The sequence below is a fragment of the Aotus nancymaae genome, unplaced genomic scaffold (genome assembly GCF_030222135.1).
Source record: "Aotus nancymaae isolate 86718 unplaced genomic scaffold, 86718_ANA_hifiasm-v0.15.2.pri h1tg000019l, whole genome shotgun sequence".
In the NCBI taxonomy this organism is placed as follows: Eukaryota; Metazoa; Chordata; class Mammalia; order Primates; family Aotidae; genus Aotus; species Aotus nancymaae.
The window spans coordinates 54,200,134-54,223,280 of record NW_026988431.1 but is presented as its reverse complement, the minus strand read 5'-3'; the positions used below and the strand labels follow the sequence as shown (position 1 = coordinate 54,223,280).

General features: G+C 36.3%; 1 protein-coding gene across 7 annotated transcripts in view; it reads right to left on the bottom strand.

Moving 5' to 3' along the window:
• OTOL1 (otolin 1) overlaps positions 1-23,147 on the bottom strand; it is an 84,768-nt gene that overhangs the window by 8,124 nt on the left and 53,497 nt on the right. For 6 of the 7 annotated variants that reach the window (XM_064378880.1, XM_012447401.3, XM_012447400.3 and 3 more), the window contains one exon: positions 140-511. In XM_064378880.1, the coding sequence (XP_064234950.1) occupies positions 140-503 (364 nt within the window). In that variant the 5' untranslated portion in view covers positions 504-511. Of the gene's footprint in view, positions 1-139; positions 512-8,283; positions 8,336-23,147 lie in introns of all 7 variants that reach the window. The other variant, XM_064378882.1, reaches the window with a different exon arrangement.

Genomic DNA, 23,147 nt, shown 5'->3' with positions numbered 1-23,147 from the left:
TTTGTAACAATGTGATACCTACACCTGTCTCCATTTGCATGACAAAGCAGAAACTCTTGGGGCAATTTCACCCCACAACCTACCTCTCAACTCTACCAATGTACAAGTGAGAAACATGACTTCCTGTATTTTCAAATACCTGGCTTTCCAGTATCTCCAGGTTCTCCTTTCTGCCCGGGTACAGGTGAACAACAATCACAACAATTCAAAAAGAAATCAGCTGTGTCAAGAGTGAAGTTTTCAAAGGGAAAGAGAGTGGCAGTGCCAAAGACAGAATCCAAGGCTGAGGGTTTGGTGATTGGTTCTGCCATTTCAGCCATTTCTGTGAAGAGGGTTTCTTCTTCTTGTGGAGGTGGGCCACTGGATGGCTTTAGACCCTTTGGCATCTCTCTTTCCTCAGATTTCTTCGTAAATTTGGTATATGGTGTGGTCTTTGCTATTGTGTTCATACCAGCAATAGCCAAAATAATTAAAATAGCACAAAGCCAAGAAAACATCCACATATTTGAGGCTGGAAGAAAGATATAATAGGAAAACATATACATATTACATGAGGTCCAAATTAAAAGACTAAGTAATATAAATATTACTTATATAAAAGAAATATATATGTTTATGAACCATACAAATGAACAGAATGCATAATACAGAATGATATATTTTCAATATATTTTATATGTAAATGTGTGCTTGAATCACAACAGAATATTTTATGTACTTATTTATCATAAAGAACACTTTACTTCAATTTGTCTTTCTGGTTGTTTTCTTAGTATTATATATTGTTCTCAACAATTCAAACTATCCTGCCAAATAGCAAACATGATCTATAATAAATACAACATGACTCAATAGTTCATATACCCTGTGGAAGATAAATGCATGTAATTTCCTGACTGATCTCACTCAGATTTATAGAAATCAAATACATTTGTATTAGAGGGAGATGAAAAATATTGAGCTGAATAGTTTATTCCAGCAAACTCAATTATTTCAAGAAAACATACTGGTGAAACAGTCCTTAAATCTACTAAGGAGAATGGTCCTGTTGTGAGAGCAATTTTTTAAAATCTACTTTAATAAGTAAAGATAGAGACAATTAAATATAATAAATTTGAATATATGCTGCATCCTTAGATTCTTCATATGGCATTTATCTCTCCACCTCTTTGCTTTGGGGAGTTTTTCTAGAAACTCACATTTATTCTTGTATTATTTTAATGGGGCAAAATGTGGTTATTCTTAAAAGGTCTTTGTCAGTGTCCAAAGTGATATGATGTAGGGTTTCTAATGAGGTGAAATTTTGATAGTTCAGAATATTCTATTCCCCATCGGCTCCCAGCAGTCTAGTGGGGAGACTAGACTAACAGATAGCCAGGGTTATAAATGCACATTTCCTGATAGGAGAAGGAGGGCATAATTAGGATAAATAGTAACAGCGTAAAGAGAATGGAAACAGAGACAGTTAAAATGCCTTCTGTTTATACAGCCCCTATTCTGAGTAGATGCCTTACATTATTCAATTTAATCAGGTCTCACAAAGCTCTCCATTCCCCTTAAGAACTGGAACAAGACAAGGATTGCTCTCTCTCACCACTCCTATTTAACATAGTATTGGAAGTGCTAGCCAGAGCAATCAGGCAAGAGAAAGAAATAAATGTCATTCAAATAGGAAAAGAAGAAGTCAAATTATCTCTTTTTGCAGAAATATGATTCTACATCTAGAAAACCCTAAAAAAAAAGGCTTCTGTGACCAATATATGACTTCAGCAAAGTTTCAAGATACAAGATCAATGTACAAAAATCAGCAGCATTTCTATACACCAATAACATTCAGGCTGAGAGTCAAATCAAGAATGTAATTCAATTTATAATGGCCATAAAAAAAAATACCTAAGAGTACATCTAAGCAAGGAAGTAAAAGATCTGGAGAACTACAAGGAGAACTACAAAATACTGCTCAAAGAAATCAGACATGACACAAATAAATGAAAAAACATTCCATTCTCATGGATTAGAAGAATCAATATTGTTAAAGTGGTCATACTTCCCAAAGGAATCTACATATTTAACACTATTCCTATCAATCTATCAATGCCACTTCTCACATAACTAGAAAAAACTACTATAAAATTCACATGGGACCAAAAAAAGAAGCCTTATAGCCAAAGTAATTCTAAGCAAAAAGAACAATGCCAAAGGCATCACATTACCTGGTTTCAAACTATACTGTAAGGCTACAATAACCAAAGCAGCATGGTACTGGTACAAAAACAGACACATAGACCAATAGAACAGGATAGAGTATCCAGAAATAAAGCCACACACCTATGGCCATCTGACCTTTGATAAAGTCAACAAATATAAGCAATGCAGAAGGACTCCCTATTCAGTGAATTGTGCTGCAATAGCTGGCTGGCTATATGAAGTTAATAAAACTGGACCCCTACCTTGCACTCTATGAAAAAGTTAACTCATGATGGATTACAGAATTAAATGTAAGACCTCAAACTATAAGAATCCACCCCCCAACACACACAAAAAAAAACCTAGAAAATGTCATTTGAACAACAGCCTTGGGGAAAAAAAATTATGACTAAGTCCTTAAAAGCAACTGCAACAAAAAGAAAAATTGACAAGTGGGACCTAATTAAACTAAAGAGCTTCAGCACAGCAAAAGAAACTTCCAACAGAGTAAACAGACAACCTACAGAATGGAAGAAAATATTCTCAAACTATCATCTGAAAAGATCTAATAGTCAATCTATAAGGAACTTAAACAGTTCGACAAGCAAAAAAAATAATAATTCCGTTAAAAATGGGCAAGTGACATTAGCAGACACTTCTCAAAAGAAGACATGCAAGCAGACAACAAACATAAAAAAATGCACAGCATCACTAATCAAAAGACAAATGCAAATCAAAACCACAATGAGATACTATTTCACAGCAGTCAAAATGACTACTATTAAAAAGTCAACAAATTACAGATTTCAGTGAGGATGAGGAGTAAAGGGAATGCTTTACACTGTCGATGGGAGTGTAAATTAATTCAGCCACTATAGAAAGCAGTTTGAAGATTTCGCAAAGAACTTAAACCAGAACTATTATTTGACCCAGCAACCCTATTACTGGATATATATCCAAAAGAAAACAAATTGTTCTTGCAAAAAGACACATGCACTAGCATGTCTGTTGCAGCATTATTCACAATAGCAAAGACATGGAATCAGTCTAGGTACCTATCAACAGTGGACTGGATGAAGAATATGTGGTATATACACACCATGGAATACTATGCAGCCATAAAAAAGAATGGGATTATGTCCTTTGAAGTAACATAGATGCAGGTGGAGGACATTATCCCATGCAAATTAATGCAGGAACAGAAAACCAAATACCACATGTTCTCACTTATAAGTAGAAGATAAACATTGGGTAGTCGTGGACGTAAAGATGGCAACAGTAAAAACTGGAGACCACTAGAGGGGTTAGAGAGAGATGGAGGCAAGTTTTTAATAACTAACTATTGGGTACTATGCTCAGTACCTGGGGATGGGATGATTTGTACCTCAGACCTCAGCATCACACAATATACCAGGTAAAAAATCTGCACACATACCCCCTGAACCTAAAATAAAAGTCGGAAAATATCCTTAACTTAAGGGGAAACAAAACCAGCTCCAGCAGGTAGGTGACACTATTGTTCACCTTCACAGATGAGGTAACAGGCACCAAGAAGTTATGTGCCTTGCCCAGAGTCACACAACCTGTAAGTTATAGATACAGGTCTGTTTAATTTCAGAGTCTAAACTTTTTTCCACAAATCATGTGGCATTTATAAGGATGAGGTGAAAGAACAATAAATCCAAAGGTTAACCAGACAGTGTTAACCAGCCCTAAAATATTATATATGGTAACAACAAATATAAGGCATGGTCACTGTCCTCAAAGACTTCACAGTCTAGTAATGAGAGATAAAACACAACAAAGGAAATGGAAGAAAATGTGAAAAGCAGCTTATTACATTGCATGTCCCCAAATATAGGCCTTTCTGTCCCCAAATGCAGACCCCCACACATACATATGCACTCTCTATTCCACAAGAGTGAGGACATCAAACACAGATACAATGCATCAGCCAGCCAAATCCAGCCCCAGCAAAAATTAAAACACAGAAATATTCTGTCTGGATATAAAATAATTAAATTTTCATTAGTTTACACAATTACATTCAATAAAATATTCATTTGTTCAAAAAACATTTATTTGAGCATCTGTGAAGTCTGTGTGGGATCGTGGAATATAAAGAAAAGTAAAACCTAGCCCCAGCCCTAGGGATCCTTTTTGCCATAAATATTCAAATACAAGAAGGCCCACATATTTGGGCAACAGAGAAATCACAGATTTGACAGAAGGCTAGAAGGGAAATATTGGTGACTTTTAATTCTCTCACCATTTTAAGAAGAATTAAGGTTTGCAAAATGCTGAGCGCTAATACTCTAAGATATTTCTTATATTGTCTTAGACAAGTGAGGTCATGTGAGAAAATAACCTTTCTTTTTCCCTGATAAATGTATCTGTGCCCATATAATAGATTATAAAACTGAGGCGCAGAGAGATTAAGTAGCCTACACAAAATCTTAGGGGGCTGGGATTGAAATCTAGGTCTTGACCCCAAAGTCATCCCATGTGCTTCCCACTGTGCCAGGGGATTAATGAGTGACCAAAGATGTTGCAGAAGTGAACTGAGTTGGACCCTTTGTGAAGCTCAACTCTGGGTCTTTCAGTAGAAGAAAGTGACTTTCTGCAGACAGGAAATGGGAACTTAATAAGAGCAATGAGGAAGGAGAGAGATGAGAAGTCTGACTCTGAAAGTAGAACCTATTGGTGTGAGGCAAACATAGTTACAGACCGTATATCTGCGAAGAGGCCAAAGAGCTACAGAAAGTAATGAACAGAGCTCATCAGTACGAGGAAGGTGCTCAGTTTCCCTATTGAAGGACATGGATTGTCTTCATATATGTTTCCTTTGCATTGAGGGTTCCTGCTTCCCAATTTAGATACAGATATTAAATGATAATGCTAGCAACACTTTGACTGTGATAAGGCTCCCTAAGAATTTGAAGATGAGGAAAACATAAAGTTCTTTGAAAGACAGTGGAGCAAGTGTTGGTAGTAACTTGACTGATGATGCAGATATGTCATTTGTTGTAACCAGAATTTTTCGTGATTGTGTAAAAACATAAAATTCCAGCCAAACAAAATTTCCACAATGAGTGAAGCAAGTAAGGACTCCTGACCAAATTTTAAGTCACTAAAACAATAAAGCATAACTTAAATGCTAAATCTAAAGTAAGTGTAAATCTTAACAGAAGGGTTACAAGTAAAAGTCAAAATAGGAGGTTGGGATCCTTAATTAGAAAACTGAAGTACAGGAAACCCTCTTATTTATCCTGAAGAATGCCTAGACTGGCAACATTTCTCGTGCCAAAAGTTAAGTCTCTTGTTTCCATGTTCCCAAAAACTAGTACAATGTTTGGCAAATAATAGGTGTTCCGTAGATGTTTCTCTGAACTGAAATGAAGTAAACATTGTAGATTGCATTATTGTCCCCAATCTTTTACCCCTCCTTGTACTCACACCCTTTGCTAAATGGATTTTGCACTGCTCCACACAAAAGAAATGGCTCCAATCCCTTGACTCTGAGTTCAGCCACGTGACTTCAGCCAACAGAATGAAGTCGAAATGACAGGGTATTAGGTCTCAAGGGCCCTTAGGTGTTTCCACTTGCTCTCTTGCACTTTTGCCATTGCCATCAAAAGGATATGAATGACCCAGCTTGCTAGTCACAGGAGGAAAATGAGAAAAACACAGAGTGGAGCTGTCCCAGATAGGATGTCCTAGCCAAATATGACCTAGAGCACAGTCTCCAACTGACCTGAAGACACGTGAGTGACCCCAGGTAAGACCAGCTGAGGCCAGTCAGTATCAGACAACCCTCACCAATCCCACAGTTATGTTCCAGTTATCTACTGTTGTGTTGCAAAGTACTTCAAACTTGGTGGTCTAAAAACAACCATTTTATTCTAGCTAACAATTTTGTGGGTCAGAAATTCAGGTCTGGATCAACTAGGTGATTCCTCTGCTCTATAGGGAATGAACTCAGGGCACTCAGAGTGTCCAGCTAGTGGGTTGGCTGGTCTCTCTAGACTTAATTACAAGTCTGATACCTTGTTAGAAATGGAAGATACTGGGGCCCAGTTAGGACTTTCAATCACATAATCTCTTTGGCATGCCAATCTCAAGATATTTAAATTTCCACCATAGCTCAGGGCTCCCAAACATATTTTTCCAGGAACATGGAAGCTGCTAATTTATTAAGGCCAGGTGACACAGTGACACTAGCACTAAGTTTTTAGTTAAACCAATCTCAGAAGCCAGCCATACTCAAATGAAAGGGGCATGGACCTCATTTCTTAATGTGAAGCATGTCAATTTTGACCATCTTGAATCTACCATAGATACACAAGCTATACTTTGTAAGCCATGGAGTTTTAGCAAGATTTGGCCACAAAAGCTAACTGACACCAAGAGTTCCAGCCTCTAGCCTAACATTATTTTTATCATTGAAATCAAACTGACTAAGCAGACTCCAGACAACGTCATCTTACCTTTCCCTGACAGAAGACATCCTTTGAGCTCCTCACTCTTATCAATCAGCCCCCATAACCCTGGAAGCTTCTCCCATTGAAAGTGTTCAAGCAGAATTTGGGCCACCTCTTGTTGAGATGCTTGCTATTAGAAGGGCTCTTGCAGATGCTATGATCTTGAATTTACCTTCCCTGAGATTCTGTGACGAGGTTTTATAACAGTGACCACTCTATTAATGCATAAAATTTAGCTGATTCTATAAAGTTTTATTCTAAATGTAGGAGGCATTATGTTTCTTCTAATGGTGTACTCTTCACTCCCATTAAAAAGATGGTGCCCAAGATTGGGAGAACATTCTTTGAAGATTCGTTAGTTTTTTCCCCAGTAGAAGTAAGATGTTCACACTGACCTAATAGTGCACATTTGGAAGATGATTGACAAGTTTTATGTTACGGCTAAAGCCACAGATTATAAATAAATTTTAATAACTATTAAGTAGTATAGTATAAGGACTAAAAGCCATTCACTTTGTAGAAAATCAGTCCTGAGATCAAGTTTCAAATCTTCCACTTTTTAAGTGATTTGGAGCAAGATACTGTACCCCTCTAAGTCTTGGCTCTTCCTTTCTAAAATGAGATAATAATAGTAGTTTCATCTTGTAAGGTTGTGAAACTTAATGAGATCATACATGAAAAGCTCCTATCATAGTGCCCTCAGTAATTATTGACTATTTTTTAAATGAAGATTAGATCTAATGAAATCAGCCAGAAATATTTTAAAGCAGTGACAAGTTTTTCTTATTCTCAAATTGTGCCAGACTGAGATTGCATTTGGGCATTTGATGTTATTCCCATCCTGCTTTATCTGCTCCCCCAGATCTCAGGGCCTCAAAGTCTGGGAACTAAATTTTCCAGAATCTCTGGACATGAGGGTTCCAGTTTAGTATTTTCCAGTGAGAGACACCTACATGGACTGGGAGAGACAGAAAGAAAATAGAAGCCCTCATTCTTCTGCAGACAGCAGACAGCAAATGCATGGCAGATGTGATGTTTTAGAATGGCTTCTGGCGCACCAATGTAAATACCTGCCTTGGTTCTTATAGGCGTATGTGACTAACGGTAACTGTATCTGCAATTCCTGCCATGGACAGCAGTAGCAATTTCCTGATTCTCTGAAGGCTCAAGGCAAACCTGACAGCTAGTGACAGCCATCCTTGCCTTTTGCTTCTTCCCCCTTCAATGATTAAATAAGCACCTAGTTATCTATATTAAATTCCTTTCTGCCTAACATGCCTATAGTGGCCTGAGAGCAAATCTTGTTATCATATCTTCTTCTCCATTTAATTTTTTTGTTTGTTTTTTTTCCATTTAATTTTATGTCCATTTCTTTTACTATAAAATCCCATCCTGCCTCCCTTGTTCTGTCCTATATTGAATTCTACATTCTCTTTCTTCTTACCACAATCATTCCTCATCAATCCACAATATCTTTATCTATTAGAAGCTGCCTGGATCAAATTATGTCCCAAAAGTTTTTCAAACAATTCTTCCTGTTTTAGTCTATTTTGTGTTGCTATAATAGAATGTTACAAACTGGGTAATTTATAAAGAAAAGAAATATATTTCTCACAGTTCTGGAAGCTGGGAAGTCCAATATCAGGGAATCAGAATCTGGTCCAGGCCTTCTTCCCATGGAGAAAGAAAGAAAGGCAAGACAGCTCAAGAGAGGACTGAACTCACTTTTACAACAACCACCCCAAAAATAGTGACATTAATGTTGACAAGTGATTACCTAGTCACTTCTCAACACTGTTGCATTGAGAATTAAGTTTTTATCACATGAACCTTGGGGGATACATTCAAACCATAGCACTCCCACAGTGTTCTGAGCCTTCAAATGTATTGCCCATGCTAATACTGTATTCCAGTTGCATTCTTAAATGCTAATTCTAATATAAATATAAATACTGTTGAAATAGTTTTAGGCAAACGGATATGTATGCATATATTGTTTGTGCTACAAAACTGGTGACCTTTTCTTCTTAACCTTATATAAAGCATTCTTCCCCTCTGACCCTGTATATTCTATGGAATTATAAAATGAGCCATTATGTCTATAGCATTTCTTTACTATTTGAATAGCTACTTTTAATTTCTCACATTCTTTTATTTGCAGCAATATTTTATGCTGTGTTTCTTCTCATACTCATGCTTCTCTTTCTTCTTTTCACTATTCCTTAAATTCAGTCAACAAATGTTTATTAAAACCTACTCTGTGTCAAGCACCAAATTATATTCAGGAGTTATAGGATAAAATATATACTCTCATAGAGATTACCTTTCAATGAGAGTCATAAATATCTTGTGGTAAACAAATAAACATTTCAGACTATAATTAGGTGCTACACAGAAAATAAATAGGAGTATTCGATAAAGAGTGACAAGGAAAGGTTATTTCAGACAAGAGAATATTACACAAGAATATCAGGAAAAGGAAAATGGGTAGAGGCAGTTGCTGCCACTATTTACATCTCCTTCCTCAGAGCTTCATTCATGGCACAATCCAATTTTCCTTTTTAAGATGCCTAGCATTGCACCTTCCATGCTATGCAGCCATGAAGATAAATTAGGGAGAATTTCTGATAAGTTATATCCTCTTGCCCCAGTTCTTCTAGTAAACTCATACAGGTAGGTCTTTAGAGCTCAAATCTTGAGTTCATTCACAAATTGCCGTATCAAAAGGAAGAAGGAGAAACTTAATGACTACAGCTTTCTATTTCCCACTTTATTTTTTAAGAGCAATTCCAGAGTGATTGTAGTCAGCTCTGATAGACCCATCCCTTTGTGTTGATAGAGGCAACAAGAGCATCATAATTTCTATTGTGCAGTACAAGGTTGTTTCTTCCCGAGTGTCTAAATAAGTGAATCCATTACAATTTTATCAAGGACATTGAATATAACATTACATCCTACCAAGCTAAATGCTTCTTGTATTTAACAAGTATGAAGAAAAGTAAGATATTCTCAGCATTTTTCTGTCAGATGGAAAGGGTTTGGCTTTGGTCCAGAATATAATACCATAAAAAGAGTCCAGCCGCAAATGTGGAAACTCTTGCCTCTATGGATGCCACCACTTTTTCAGTTCCTCCTCTTCTCCTCTCATCCTGCCTTAAATAAAAGCTGTAGGACAGGGAGCAGAACATTACAAGTGACAGTTGAGATTTGTGTATGCCATAACCAACCCTATATGGGTTGGTTATGGAGAAGGAACTCCACTTCCCAGAGCAATCAAGCTAGGGCAGGACCAAGTAATAACTCAGTGACTAGTTGATAGAAAAGTGAAGTCACCTGCATGGGTGAGAAGACAGGTAAAAATGTAGCCTAAATTTGGGCACAACAAAGCTCCATGTCTCCATAACCTTTAAAAAAACGTTTAAGGATTGGATTAGGCAAAAGTAAGAACAAAATTATTACTACTCAGTTTCACCGTTTTTATTTCCCTCACAGTGATTCTGACTATATCTGCTATAGTAGTTTTCTTATTTTATGAAAAAAGAGAACTAAAGGAGGTGAGGGAAGGGGACAGTGTGCATCTGTGGGTGTGTGACTGGATAACGGGCCTGAATTAAATTTTGCAAGATGATGTATTCCACTGATTAAAAAAGCAATGGGGAGCTGGGTGTTAAGAGTGAGGGAGGGCGGTATATGGGAACTCTCTGCTCTTTCTGCTTAATTTTTTAGTAAACCTAAAACTGCTTAAAAAATAAAGTCCATTAATTTTTTAAAAGATAAAGCAATGGGGTCCAAACATGTTGATTGATTTGTTCACTTGCCAGTTAATAAACTGGTCCTGGCAGCAGTTAATAATCTATCAAAGTTGTTATGCACTCCTGAATTGAAAACTTATGTATGTCCATAATACATTTTCATTAAATTGTGTTATGTGAACAAAAACCCATGATGGAGACAAACTGGTTCCATGTTAGAAACTCTCCATGAAGTAAAATTTCACTGAGACTTTTCTATTTATTTGATATGAAGAATTTATCTATCCATTAAAATAAGTAAGCAAACCTCTTCACCTCTTCACCTTTTTAGAGACCAAGCAGAATGCCTGTGGTGGGGTGTTCCTCAGGAGGGAATTATTATGTAAAACAAATGGAAGCTCATTCCTGCTCCATCCAGTCTATCCAGAAGTAACCAGAGTTGTCCTAAAGGGGAGGCTCTGAGGAAGCTTCAGAATACAGAACCTATCAGATGAGTGGGCTTTACATAAAAGGAATCTGTCTTTGAAGCAAAAGATGTTTTTCAGATACGGTGATAGATATGGAATTTTCATTACTAACAGCTTACTTTCTGTTGACAGCCTGGCTTCTCAGTGTTGAAAGCCTGTGTTGATCCTTTTATAAGTTCACTTGAATGCTCGAATGTAAGGCACTCAAATATGAAATATAAAAATATAACTACTAAAGATATAGCGTTAAATAAATGCTTTATTATGAAACTAGTTTCAATTACCCAACTCCCATATGTCTTTCATTTCCACAATGTCTAAGATCTTTTTTTTTTCAATCCAGAGAGTTCTAAACCTATTCTAGGGCTCAGAAATATCTTATAAACAAACTTCAGAAAAATCAGAAGTTCAAAGATGTCAACAGACATTACATATTCCAAAAGATATTCATTTTTCTCCTGTCATTGAAATCTGAACTAGTTTCAGAACCATTTAGCATCCTGGGTCAAGGAAAGGGCAGGCTCTGTTATATTTTAATTAGAAATTTCCAAGAATAGTCATTTTAGAGTCAATCTAGCTTATAGGTACAAAAGTTGGTTCTTACTGTGTCTCTAGTTCTCAAAAAGTCCTAGAAAATTCCCTTAATTACCCTTCACTACTCATAATGCCATTGTCACTGACTGGTATCAACATCGAAGATAGGTAGAAAACATGAGAGGATTATAGGCTACACAGCAGTTTTTTGGGGTGTGTTGGCACGGTGACCCTAGCACTTTCCTGCTTTGTTCAAACTCCATAATTTGGCATCAGGCTTCAAGACTTCATCTTGGATCTGGGCTCATAAAAAGGAGCCCTAAGCCTTGGTCACTAACACCTTGCTGAGGATAAGGTAAGTCCCTTTATCAGGAGGAAAGTAGTGTCCTTACATCAAAAACAATGAATTCAGACTACAAGAGCCAGCTCTAACCCCTTTTCTACTTCTAATGTATTAAGATTCTTTTTCCAACAAATTCTGCCTAATCATAGTCAGTGCTGAAGAATTAAATACCATTACATTCTCATTTTGTCACTTGGTCCAGGGTCCATTCCATGCTGGGAGTCAGCTCATGGAAAACTCTGCCTGTGGCAGTGGCTCTGTTAGACCCTTGAGAAGTCAAGGGCTCTCCTGGAGAGTTGAAAATAAGACATCTCTGATAAGCATTAGGATTGGGATCCACCCAGAGAAGAACAGAAGGGAGTCTGTCCCTGACAAAGCTACCAAGAGGTTAATGCATCACATGAAAAACAGCAGTAACTTCCTCTTTCAGGACAGCCTTGCTATTTAATACCCCAAAAGACCAAGGACAAAGAATGGCATTGTATAAGCACTGTAACTCAAGCAATTAGCCAGGTAATGGTGTGTGGGGTTCATCATAGCAGAATGTTAATTAAAACACTTGGAAGGAGATTACACAAAGCACTTAGATTTCAAATCTTATAAGCTACCAGTAGGACTAAATTATAGTAAAAGTCATATTACTACAGTAGGTATCACATAAATGAAAATAAAGCTTCTTTTCTAATACAGACTCTTGCTTGATATCTCATAAATCCCAGAAATTGAAAAAAGCAGCCAAGTATCTAGTCTTTATTCAACAATAAAGGAAATGGGATAAAGGATGTCATGTTTTAATTAAATATCTTCTTTGTTACCTTTGGCCTAATTGATACCTTGTATATCTGTACTTAATTGGTTTCTAAAGATTCAAAATTATACCTCTTAGTTTTAGTTTGGGATTCTGCCAATGAACTTAAGGGGAGAGAAGAGAATAGGAATTGATAAAATGTGAATTTCAGGAGAAAAATTGTTTTTTAGGGAGATCTTTGGATGAAATTCTTCTGTTTAATGACTTGTCTGACTTCATTCTCATAGAAGCATAGCATTTTCTTCTTTTTTCCTTTTAGTGCAGATATATCATTAGAAAAACTGACTTTTCAAAATGGAAAATAAATGACAGAGTTCTTTATGAAATTTAAATGCAAATAGCATTTAGCATCTAAATAGATGGCCATAATGATTTTCCCTGAATACCGGTAGAAAAAACATAATATATAAGCCTTAGTTTCTTTCCTAAAAATCTACAAGTCAGGTTTAAGCCAGCAGTTAATTTTTATTCATGAATTATAAATCTTTTACAAGAGGGAGTGAAAATAAAATGAAAATAAAATATATGTAGAAATGTAACATTCCATTAATTCTATCACAGAAAACTAAATGCATATTAAATTTTTATTATTATAATTGTTCTGTAAAATACCAGAGGCATAATATGTCTTTAAAAGCAAAATATATTTTTCTCTTACTAGATCATTGTTATGAGAGGAAATATATTTTTATGCAACTACCTATATTATCTTAATAGAAGATACACCACACTGTTAAAATCTAAACAAAATCTGATTTTTAAGATGTTTGTTGTACATTATCTCCGAAAGATATTAATTATTGCATAATACCAAAAATATGTCGTTCTACCTCAGTAATGCCAATATGTCATATTATCTCTTCGGCATTTGTTTATTCTACTTATCTCGCAGATATTCACAAATTTAGTAACTTTAAAATTAAGAATGATTCTATGCTCCACACCACAACTTCCATACTCCAAAAATCAATACAAAAAAATAGATTTAATACCAGAGAGGAAAAACTACCCGTTATCAATTGCATAGTTTTATCATTTCTATTCATATTCTTATTTCCTAGAGGCAAATTATATCAACATGACCTTTTTCAGCCTGGGATCTTATTGCAAAAAGTGCGGAAGATAAATCAATGTTTGTAATCATCTCCTACCTTATGGATGTTTCCTTGTCAGCAATTCCTCTCCCAGATGGCACATTGGAAAATTCAATCTCATTTACCATTAGACAGTAGTCTGTTTTATTTCTTTCAAGGTTTGCCCCTACCCAATGAGAAGTGAGTGCCTTGTGATAAAGGGAGTGGCAACCTTTTCAAAGTCTAAAGAAAAGCTCTGAAATCTGATGAAATGCAAATGCCTTGGGAATACTGAAGCCTTAGCTCTTCAATGGCCTGACTTTATCCACCATCGCCATTGGTTTATAGGACTTTCGTCCCAATACATTAAATTCATAGCACCATAATGTCAAACAACTCTCCTGTTTAGTAAATACTATAGCTTTCTGAAGTGTGTCCACTGTAATCTGTGATCTGGGCAGCATGTAGGCATTCAGAAGCATCTGCTTCCATTGCTGAGTAAGCCCTCACTGCAGAATAGACACCTAGGTGACTTTTCTGAACCACACACTCTTCCCCTCCATTCACAGTCTTTACTGAATTAGCTGCCACCCATTGAGAACTGACCAAGATATATAGATTCTTGGCCAGGTTTATTTTTAAAAAGATATCTTTGTCTTTATTGGAGGATACAATGTACAAACTTGTAAATTACAAAAGGGCTATGGGCTTCCTGATTTATTCATTCAACAGTTGTCATGAAAACCTTCCAAGTGCCACATTCTGTTCTAGGTGCTGAGCAAAGAGCAGGAGAAAGATTGACAAAGACCTGCTTTCATGAAGGTTATATCCTGCTGGGAAATACAACCAAAAATTAAGACACACACGTGTAAACAGTAAATATCAGATATTAACAAGCGAATAAACATCACATACAAACTAAAATAAAGTAATAGGATGAATGAGTGGTTTTTTTAGATTGGGTGCTGAGAAAAGCTGTTCTAACAAGCTGACCTTTAAACTGCTACAATGACAAAGGAATCTGAATGACAAAGGAATCATCTAGATAGAGGAAATCAGAGGGATAAGAGCACCCCAATTGCGGAGATGCAGAGATGGCAAGTACATTGAACTGTAAGAACACAAAGAGCAGAGATACAAAGATAACCCAATTAAATCCTGGAGCAGAAAAATGGTGATATGATTTAATATATTAACATATATAATATACAACTATCAAAATATAGAGAAAAGAGGGTATATGGCATAAACAGAATTACCATCCACCCAGACAGTCCCAAGGAACATAAGCCAATGAGACTTAAATATTTCACTCCCATTAATAAGTAGATATCCATTATGAGCTGAATGCGGCTGATTAATTTAGCCAGATGCCATGAAATATTTTGATTACTATCAATCCTCTCCTTCAGATTCTACACTCACCAAGTGCTCTCTGATTTTTTCCTCTGAGAGAATGCATTGATCATAAGACTTCAAATAATTTTATATAGTGATTGCTCATGTAAGTTACGAAGTGGATTTCTAATTATCACTTGGCTTTCTCCTTAGCGGTCCACTTCAATAGAATGTTATGGTCTTGCTGATATAACTACAGTAGCCCATGCAGTTATATTTCTCACTGTAAATTGATGGGCATGGTGGAAGCTATCTATCCCCTCCTCATTTTAGTGTTTCTGGGGAACTGATCACTGCTGGACACTGACAAGCTCAAGTTTATTCAAGCCACTACCTAGCATATCCCTATCCAGCCCCAGCTGCCCTTTTCTTAACATTCATTGCCTCCTCCTGATGCTGAGGATATGGCTATGGCTACTGCATCCTCATCTAAAATGCCTAATTAGCTCAACTGAGCATGCTGAAGAAAGCTACTGCACTGGCTACAAGCAATTATAAGCAATCAAGCACAAGAAGTGTATCTTTGAGTTTACCACATTGTCCAAGACATTTGGCAGACAAATATCAGTTTCTTCGTTTTAATAAAATGAAAGAGTTGACCTAGGTCTTTATTCATAGAATTTTTAAATTACACAAGTAATATATGAATACATTTTTCCTGTAAACATATAGAACATTACAGAGAACAACACCTCAATTGCTGTCTCCTGCTTCTGCTGTCTTAAGATGAACAGTTATTATGTATCAACCCTTTCAAACCCTTTCAAGTATTTATATCATATATCCATAAGTGTATGTGTATATCTATATATACACACACACACACAAAATCGGTAGTATTGTTCACTCTGTGTTTAATAGTTTCACATTGTACATCTTGTTCTGTAACTTGCTTTAACTAAGCAATATATGTCTTACAGACTTTTCCACATCAGAAAATACACATCTCCCTTAGTCTCTTTTAATTATTGCATAGCATTGCATTATATGAATGCAGTACACTTTTGTTAACTGTCCATCAGTTGAGGGCTAGTTAGACTCTTTCCAGTTTTTAACCCCTAAAAATGTTGAAGTAACTATTCTTATGTATGTTTTATTGTGCCTACAAAGAGAGTTTCTCTAGAAAAGCTCCAGGAAGGGAAATTAAAAATAGAAGCATCTGAATCTAGGCTCAAGCTATAGTTCACAGACCACCTGAATCAGAATCATAGAAGTGTTTATTAAGAATAAAGCAATAAATAAATAAAAAAAAAGAAAAGGGAAGCTTCTGTCTCACCTCAGACCAAAACCAGAACCCATGGATGTGGGAGCCAGAAGCCATGATATATACAAGCATCTTCAGTGGTTTTCACAGTGAAAGTTGGAGCACCACTGGCTAGGTGGCTCTAAGATGCTTACCGTCTCTAAACATGTACTAAAATGCCCGTCTACCAACCACTTCCATGTGCAAGACACTGCCTTAAGACTGTACACATGTTTTCTGTTAAATTATAACTTTCATAGTCCAGAACATGGGGTGGTTTGCAATTAAATCCAGATTCCAATCCAGACCTATATCTACTAAAATATATGAGGGCTCATGGACACAGTGCTTCCCTTCTAACTGAGCTGTGCCCCAGAAGAGTCTTTTTTCACCCCCCAGCCACATCCCACCCCTGTGATCATCCTCCCAATGAGTTCTGTCCCCCTAATGAATGCTGCCTCCTGCAGGGGCATGATCACCATGCTGCTCTGACACTGATTTTTCTCTTATTTTTCCTCTGTTATTACCAAAGCAGCCTGAAAAACCTTTGTCTTTTAGACATGGGGAAAGGAAGGCAAACTAAATGAGCAAAGGCTCATGTCTATTGCAGACCAGGAAGGTTACAGAGAATGCTGTAAATATGAACACATTAATAATTGTATTTAATTAATAATTTACTACTAAATGAAACCTACTGAGGTATTATTCCCATTTTATAGATGAGAAAAACAAGCATACAGAAGTTTAAAAATTGGCCCATTGTTGGATGCAGTGGCTCACACCTGTAATCCCAGCACTTTGTGAGGCCAAGACAGGCAGATCACCTGAGGTCAAGAGGTGAGACTAGCCTGGCCAACATGGTAAAACCCTGTCTCTAATAAAAATACAAAAATTAGCCAGAAGTAGTGTCAGGTACCTGTAATCCCAGTTGCCTGGAGGGCAAGGCAGAAGAATCCATTAAACCCAGGATGGGGAGGTTGTAGTGAGCTGAGACTGCACCATTGCACTCCAGCCAGGACAACAAGAGCAAAACTCTATCTAAAAAAAAAAAAAAGCTGCCAAAGATAACTAGGAAAGGAAGGATAGACCTAGATAGACCCAGCATTAAAACCCAGTTCCATCTGGTGCCAAAGTCCAGCTCAGAAGTTTGTTCTACGCTATTTTACCTTTCTAAACCACACATGTCTGTGATTTCTTTTCCTTCCTCCTTTCTGGGTATTTATTCAGGTCTTTATTGCTAACGTACAAGAAACAACCTTGAGCATGAAGTTTAAAGGAGTGTGGCCCATGGAAATCTTCATCAATTCATTTGAAAGTGTTCAGCAGGCAACACACATTATGCTGAGTCACATTAGGAATTCATGCCAGCCTATAATTCTCTACACTTCCTAGCATGCTGGCACTGGATGGATTTATGTGCCACTAAACTTAGATAGCTTAAAACACTTCATTGCCTGAGCCCTCGGTAATGCTGATAAAATATATGTGGCTGCACTTATAAATCATTATCTTTACTTACATTTAATAAAATTGAAAATAATGTTTTCCAAGAAGTTGTTGGACAGTTTCAACTCACTATGGGTTGGCTGTGGTTGTTTTTTATACACCATGTCCCTACGCTATTATTACCTTTTCTATAGTAGTAGATTACCTTGTTTCGATCATTTTTATGCATTTCTTTTAAGATAAAATTAAGATAATTTCTAATCATTTATAAACTACATTAAGTTGAACTAATGAAAAGTAAAGAACACTATGCTGTGGACTCAATCTTTGTGTTCTCTCAAAATTCTTATGTCCAAACTCTAATTCCCGTGGTAATTGTATTAAGCTAGTGTCTTTGAGGGGTAATTAGGTCCTTCATAAGGGCATTAGTGCCCTTATAAAAATAGATACAAGAAAGATGACACCTCTCTCTCTCCACCATGTGAGGAACAGGGCCCTCACCAGGAACCAAATTGGCCATCACCTTGATCTTGGACTTCTCAGCCTTCAGAACTGGAAGAAATAAATTTCTGTTGTCTAAACCACCACTCTATGGTATTTTTATTATAGCCGACTATACTGTCTAAGACAGTTCTTATTCTTAGACATTCTATAAATTAAAGTATTTCTATGAAAGTATCAGATGCCTACAATTTTTCAGTGGTCTCCCAAAAATAAGAGATAGATGGAATAAAAATGACACAATGTTAACAACGGTTGAATTAAGTAAAGAGCATAGAGATACTCATTCTATTATTCTTTCATTTGTCTATGGAGTGCAGATTTTGAAGAAGTAAAAGTTGAGGACATATTAGTCAGATTCTCCTCTGATATTGCTGCATAACAAACGTGTCTAAAATCTTAGTGGCTTGCAACAAAAAGCATTCATTTATTTCCCAAAATTTTACAAGGTGGCCAGGTAATTCTACTTCAAGCTGTAGATCTTTTTATTTCCGATCTATATGTCTATCATATTGGAACTAAAAGCTTTGCAGTGCATACACAACTTGTAGCAGATGGCAGAATGCAAGAGGGTGAGAGAATATACAATGTCTCTTAGAGTAGAATTTGTATAGTCATTTTTTCCATATTCCATTAGCCCAAGCAAGACATGTGGTCAATCCCAAGATCAATAGTATACCCACAGTGAACCATAGCAAGTGTGGGAGAAAAAGAATGATTGACAAATACAATCCGTGTCAGGGAAAACATTTCTTAAATATCAAAAAGATGAAAGAGGACATATTCCAGAGTAAAAGAAAGAAAGTATTTACACTAAATACAACACAAAGGTTTTTTTGAAAAAAAATCAGTTTTAAAAAATCAAAGGAAGCCACACTGAAGAAATCATGTAACAAAGCACAATCTAATGGAGGTATAAAGGTGTGAAAACGCTCTTAATTACTTTGCTTGATGAAAGGGTGTGTGTTGTCAGGTAAGTGATTTAAACAAAGAGATGCTTCTTTGAATACCACCAGGTTTCCAGTCATTCAAGATCCTAGAAAACTTGGAACCAATTGCAGCTGCCCTAATTTATCATTCCTGCTGGGAGATACAGATCAGGAACTCTGGAATAAAATTCAACCCTAAGCTGTGCCTCTGATTTCTGATTTATTTTGCAATAAACTGCACTATCCCTATGACTGGGCATCTTAACCTGAAAATTGGTATTTTTGCACTAATACAGCCTCTAAATACTACCTTTTATTCAATGGCCATCATTTCATGTATTAAAATTGAGAAAACAAAGTGTGTCAAGGTTAAATTCAAATTATTAGTACTGGAATATCATTCATGTATATACATATGCGTATATATATCATATGTGTGTGTGTGTGTGTATATATATATACATACACAAATATCCTCCAAAATGACTTCGTAAAGTGTTTTGTGCTCTTCAAGATAGCATTTGTACTCAAAGTAATTTATTAGGAAGATAACAATGAAGGCCCAGAATAAAGCTCCTTTCATAAAACAGCTGCATCACCAAGTAGATCATGTTCCTGACTCCTCTGAATTGAAGAAGCTTGTCGGCTTTCATTCTTTCCAAGTAAATCAGTCCTGTTGGGCTTCAGTCCAGAAAGCCTCTCTACCTTAGCTCACTTTATCTTTCACTGACCTTTACTCCCCAGATGTGTATCTCATGTAACAGTTCTGTACACTTGACCCTGACTACTTTGATCAAACACAATAAATAAAGGAATTAAAGGAGAAAGCTTCCATTACAACAGACAATCTTGCTCTTTTAGAGCCTTTTGTTTTTAAGAATATAATTTTTTCCTTAAAGTTACCTATTTAAAAATTAAAGTTTCATTGGTAACATGGAGTTCTGAAAGTTCCAAGCAGTTTGAAATTAATTTTATTCTTTATAAGAGTTTAATTGCTGTGAAGTTTTTGCTTCATCCTCTCCCTTATTGAAAATCTTATTTCAAAAATATTCATTTGTTTTCAGCTCTGGTAAAGTTATAAACCTCACAGTGGAAAATTTAAATGGCAAAGAGCTTCCTTCTATTTTTATAATTTAATGTGTAAATAAAGTCAAAATTTAACAACTAGTCATTTCACTATACTTGTTCGTCATTTAAGTTGACTGCCAGAAGAAAAGAAAGATTATCTTTTTGGTTGCTTCAAACCTTTTTTAAAACCATTTAGCTTTTTCCCCATTGATTCAAGCAATAAGAGACCTAATGTTCCTTGAACAACTTATATTTGAAAATGCCTTTTGCTTCCTGAAAATATTCAAGTTTTATAACATTGAGGGTTTTTTTCCAATAAAGTAAAGTTCCAGAATATAAGCAAATCTCCCACAAGGGACCTTTGAAATATTGCAATATGCCAGCAATTCAATTTAATCACTAAAAATAGTTCCTTTTATATCATATATTTGCTTTAAGTCTTACAGATGTATACTTTTCCTCTATAAAACCAATTAATATCTGCTAATATGCATCCATCACTAATATACATTAATATCTAAGTGTTTATTTTAAATACATGGTAAGGTTCCATTTAAAATGAAAACCTTTTGCAGTTATTTGAATTCAATCTGAATAGTGACTTTGAGTATCTGAAAATAGTCCTATTTAGCAGCAAAACAATCCCAAGAAAATAGTCATAGATCAAAAATAAAATACACGTATAAACTGATTTTTCTCCAGGTTCTAAGTCACCTTAAGAGTGATTTTGTAAAATTTTCCTTGCTTTTATATGCATGTCCTAAGACCACCCCCAATTATGTCTAGGATTCCTGGTGGCTGTCTTGTCAGGTGACTGCATGGGCCCCACATGGCTACCACATCTCATCCTTCCCTGAGTCTGTCTTGGACACCATCTGTGCTCCTACAGCAATGGAGGATGATGGTGCATTGTGAAGCTGGAAATGTACTTTCCTCCCTTGTGTTAGGCCCTTTTGGAGAAGCCTGAGAGTAAAGTGCTTGTTTGCTTGATGTCTTCAAAAGATTTAAGTTGTTAAATTAAGTTTGACCTAAAGCTGCCTCCTTACTTATTTAAGTTCAGCCTAAAGGTTATTCTGTACATAATGAACTATAACCTAACTTGATGTGTAAACAGACTGTAACCTACTCCTTAGATATTTACATATTTATTTAAGTTCATATTTACATATTTAAGTTCAGCCTAAAGGTTTACATATTTAGATTCAGACTAAAGGTTTCCCCATAATGAACTGTAATGTAATTTGATGTGTAAATAGACTGTAACCTACTCCTAATAAAAAGTAGCTGAGTCTCAGCCAATCACAGCAAGTTCAAGTAAGGCAAAGACCCAGCTGCACCCAATCCAGCTGTTTCTGTATCTCACTTTTGTTTTCTATACCTCACTTCCCTTTTCCTGTCCATAAACGTTATCTGGTCATGTGACAGCCTTGGAATTTCTCTGAACCTATTCTGGTTCTGCAAGCTGCCTGATTGATTAATCAGTCTTTGCTCAAACTCTGTTAAATTTAATGTTTCTAAAGGTTTTCTTTTAACAAAGTAAAAAACATTTTCCATTTCTCTCTCTTGTACCACATATAAGTCCAATGAGACTAGCCTGGGGGATGAATTTAAATAACATGAACATATTAAAATTACCCTTTCTAAGGGGCAATTTACACCCTAAGAATGAATTCCTCTCTCAGGAGGGTTCTTAGTCCTTATGCATGTTAGCTTCACTTTCCTCAATGTTAACCCATCAGTTTCTACATAAGGGAGCCCAGGACATGCCATCCCAAAATATGACTGTTGGAGATCAGAATATACCATCCCCAAATATGCCTTTCTAGAATATAATTATTCTGAGTTGGTTACTTTGAGGAACTGCAGACACAGGAATGGTTCTGAAAAGTTGCCCTTCTGTAAGAGAAATTTACATCTAATAGAAACCTCCATTTGTAAGGATATCTCCCCCTCTATACCCAGAAGAAAATGATGACTAAATCCCCAGAACTCTTAATCATTGGAGAAAGCATTGACTCAAATATGCAGAGCAACCTTTAGCTTTGTTCCTTTCTCAGCCTTCTCATCTTAACCAGGCCTTTCCATCCTTCTTTCTGTTTCAGAGAATGATGGTATTTAAGCCTGAAGCTTAAACCACCCCTTTGAGATCTACTTTAGAGATTCACTCCTTTCTCTGAGTTATCTCTCATATATATAGGATTTGTGCACGTGCTACGGTCTGAATCTGTGTTTCTACAAAATTCATCTTGAAACCTAATCTGCACTGTGATGGGTATTAAGTGGTGGACCCTGATGAATGATATTAGTTCCCTTACAAAAGAGATTGAAAGGAGGACACAGTATTCACCCTTTCCACCATGGGAGCACACAGAAGAAGGACCATCCACAGGAAACAGGCCCTCACCAGACACCAGATCTGCTGATGCCTTGATCTTGGGCTTCCTGGCCTCCAGAATTGTGAGAAATAAATTTCTGTTGTTTATAAATAGCCCAGTCTAAGGTATTTTTGTTGTATTCCCCCAGTCAGAATAAGACATGTTTTTAAAATTTGCTTGTTTTTCTCTTGTTAATTTGCTTTTTATTGCAGGAATCTGTTTCAGCTAAGAACTATGGAGGATATAGGCAAAATAATTTTTCCTCCCCTACACAGTAACACTATAAATGTCTGGATCCTACTTAGATGTAAGATTCCTGTTCTAGGTGATTATCCACAACAAAAGTAATAGGTACATACAACTAGTAACAGGTAGATATAACTAAGACATTTTCAAAACTATTTATATCTGCATATTAAATAGGAACTTCTGAGGAGAGAAAAGATCACCTGGTGACCATCAAGCGGGCCATCCAGAAGCAAAACTCCTTATCTGGGGAATTTAGAAGTAATTAGACTTCCTTATTATTTAAAGCCAGCATC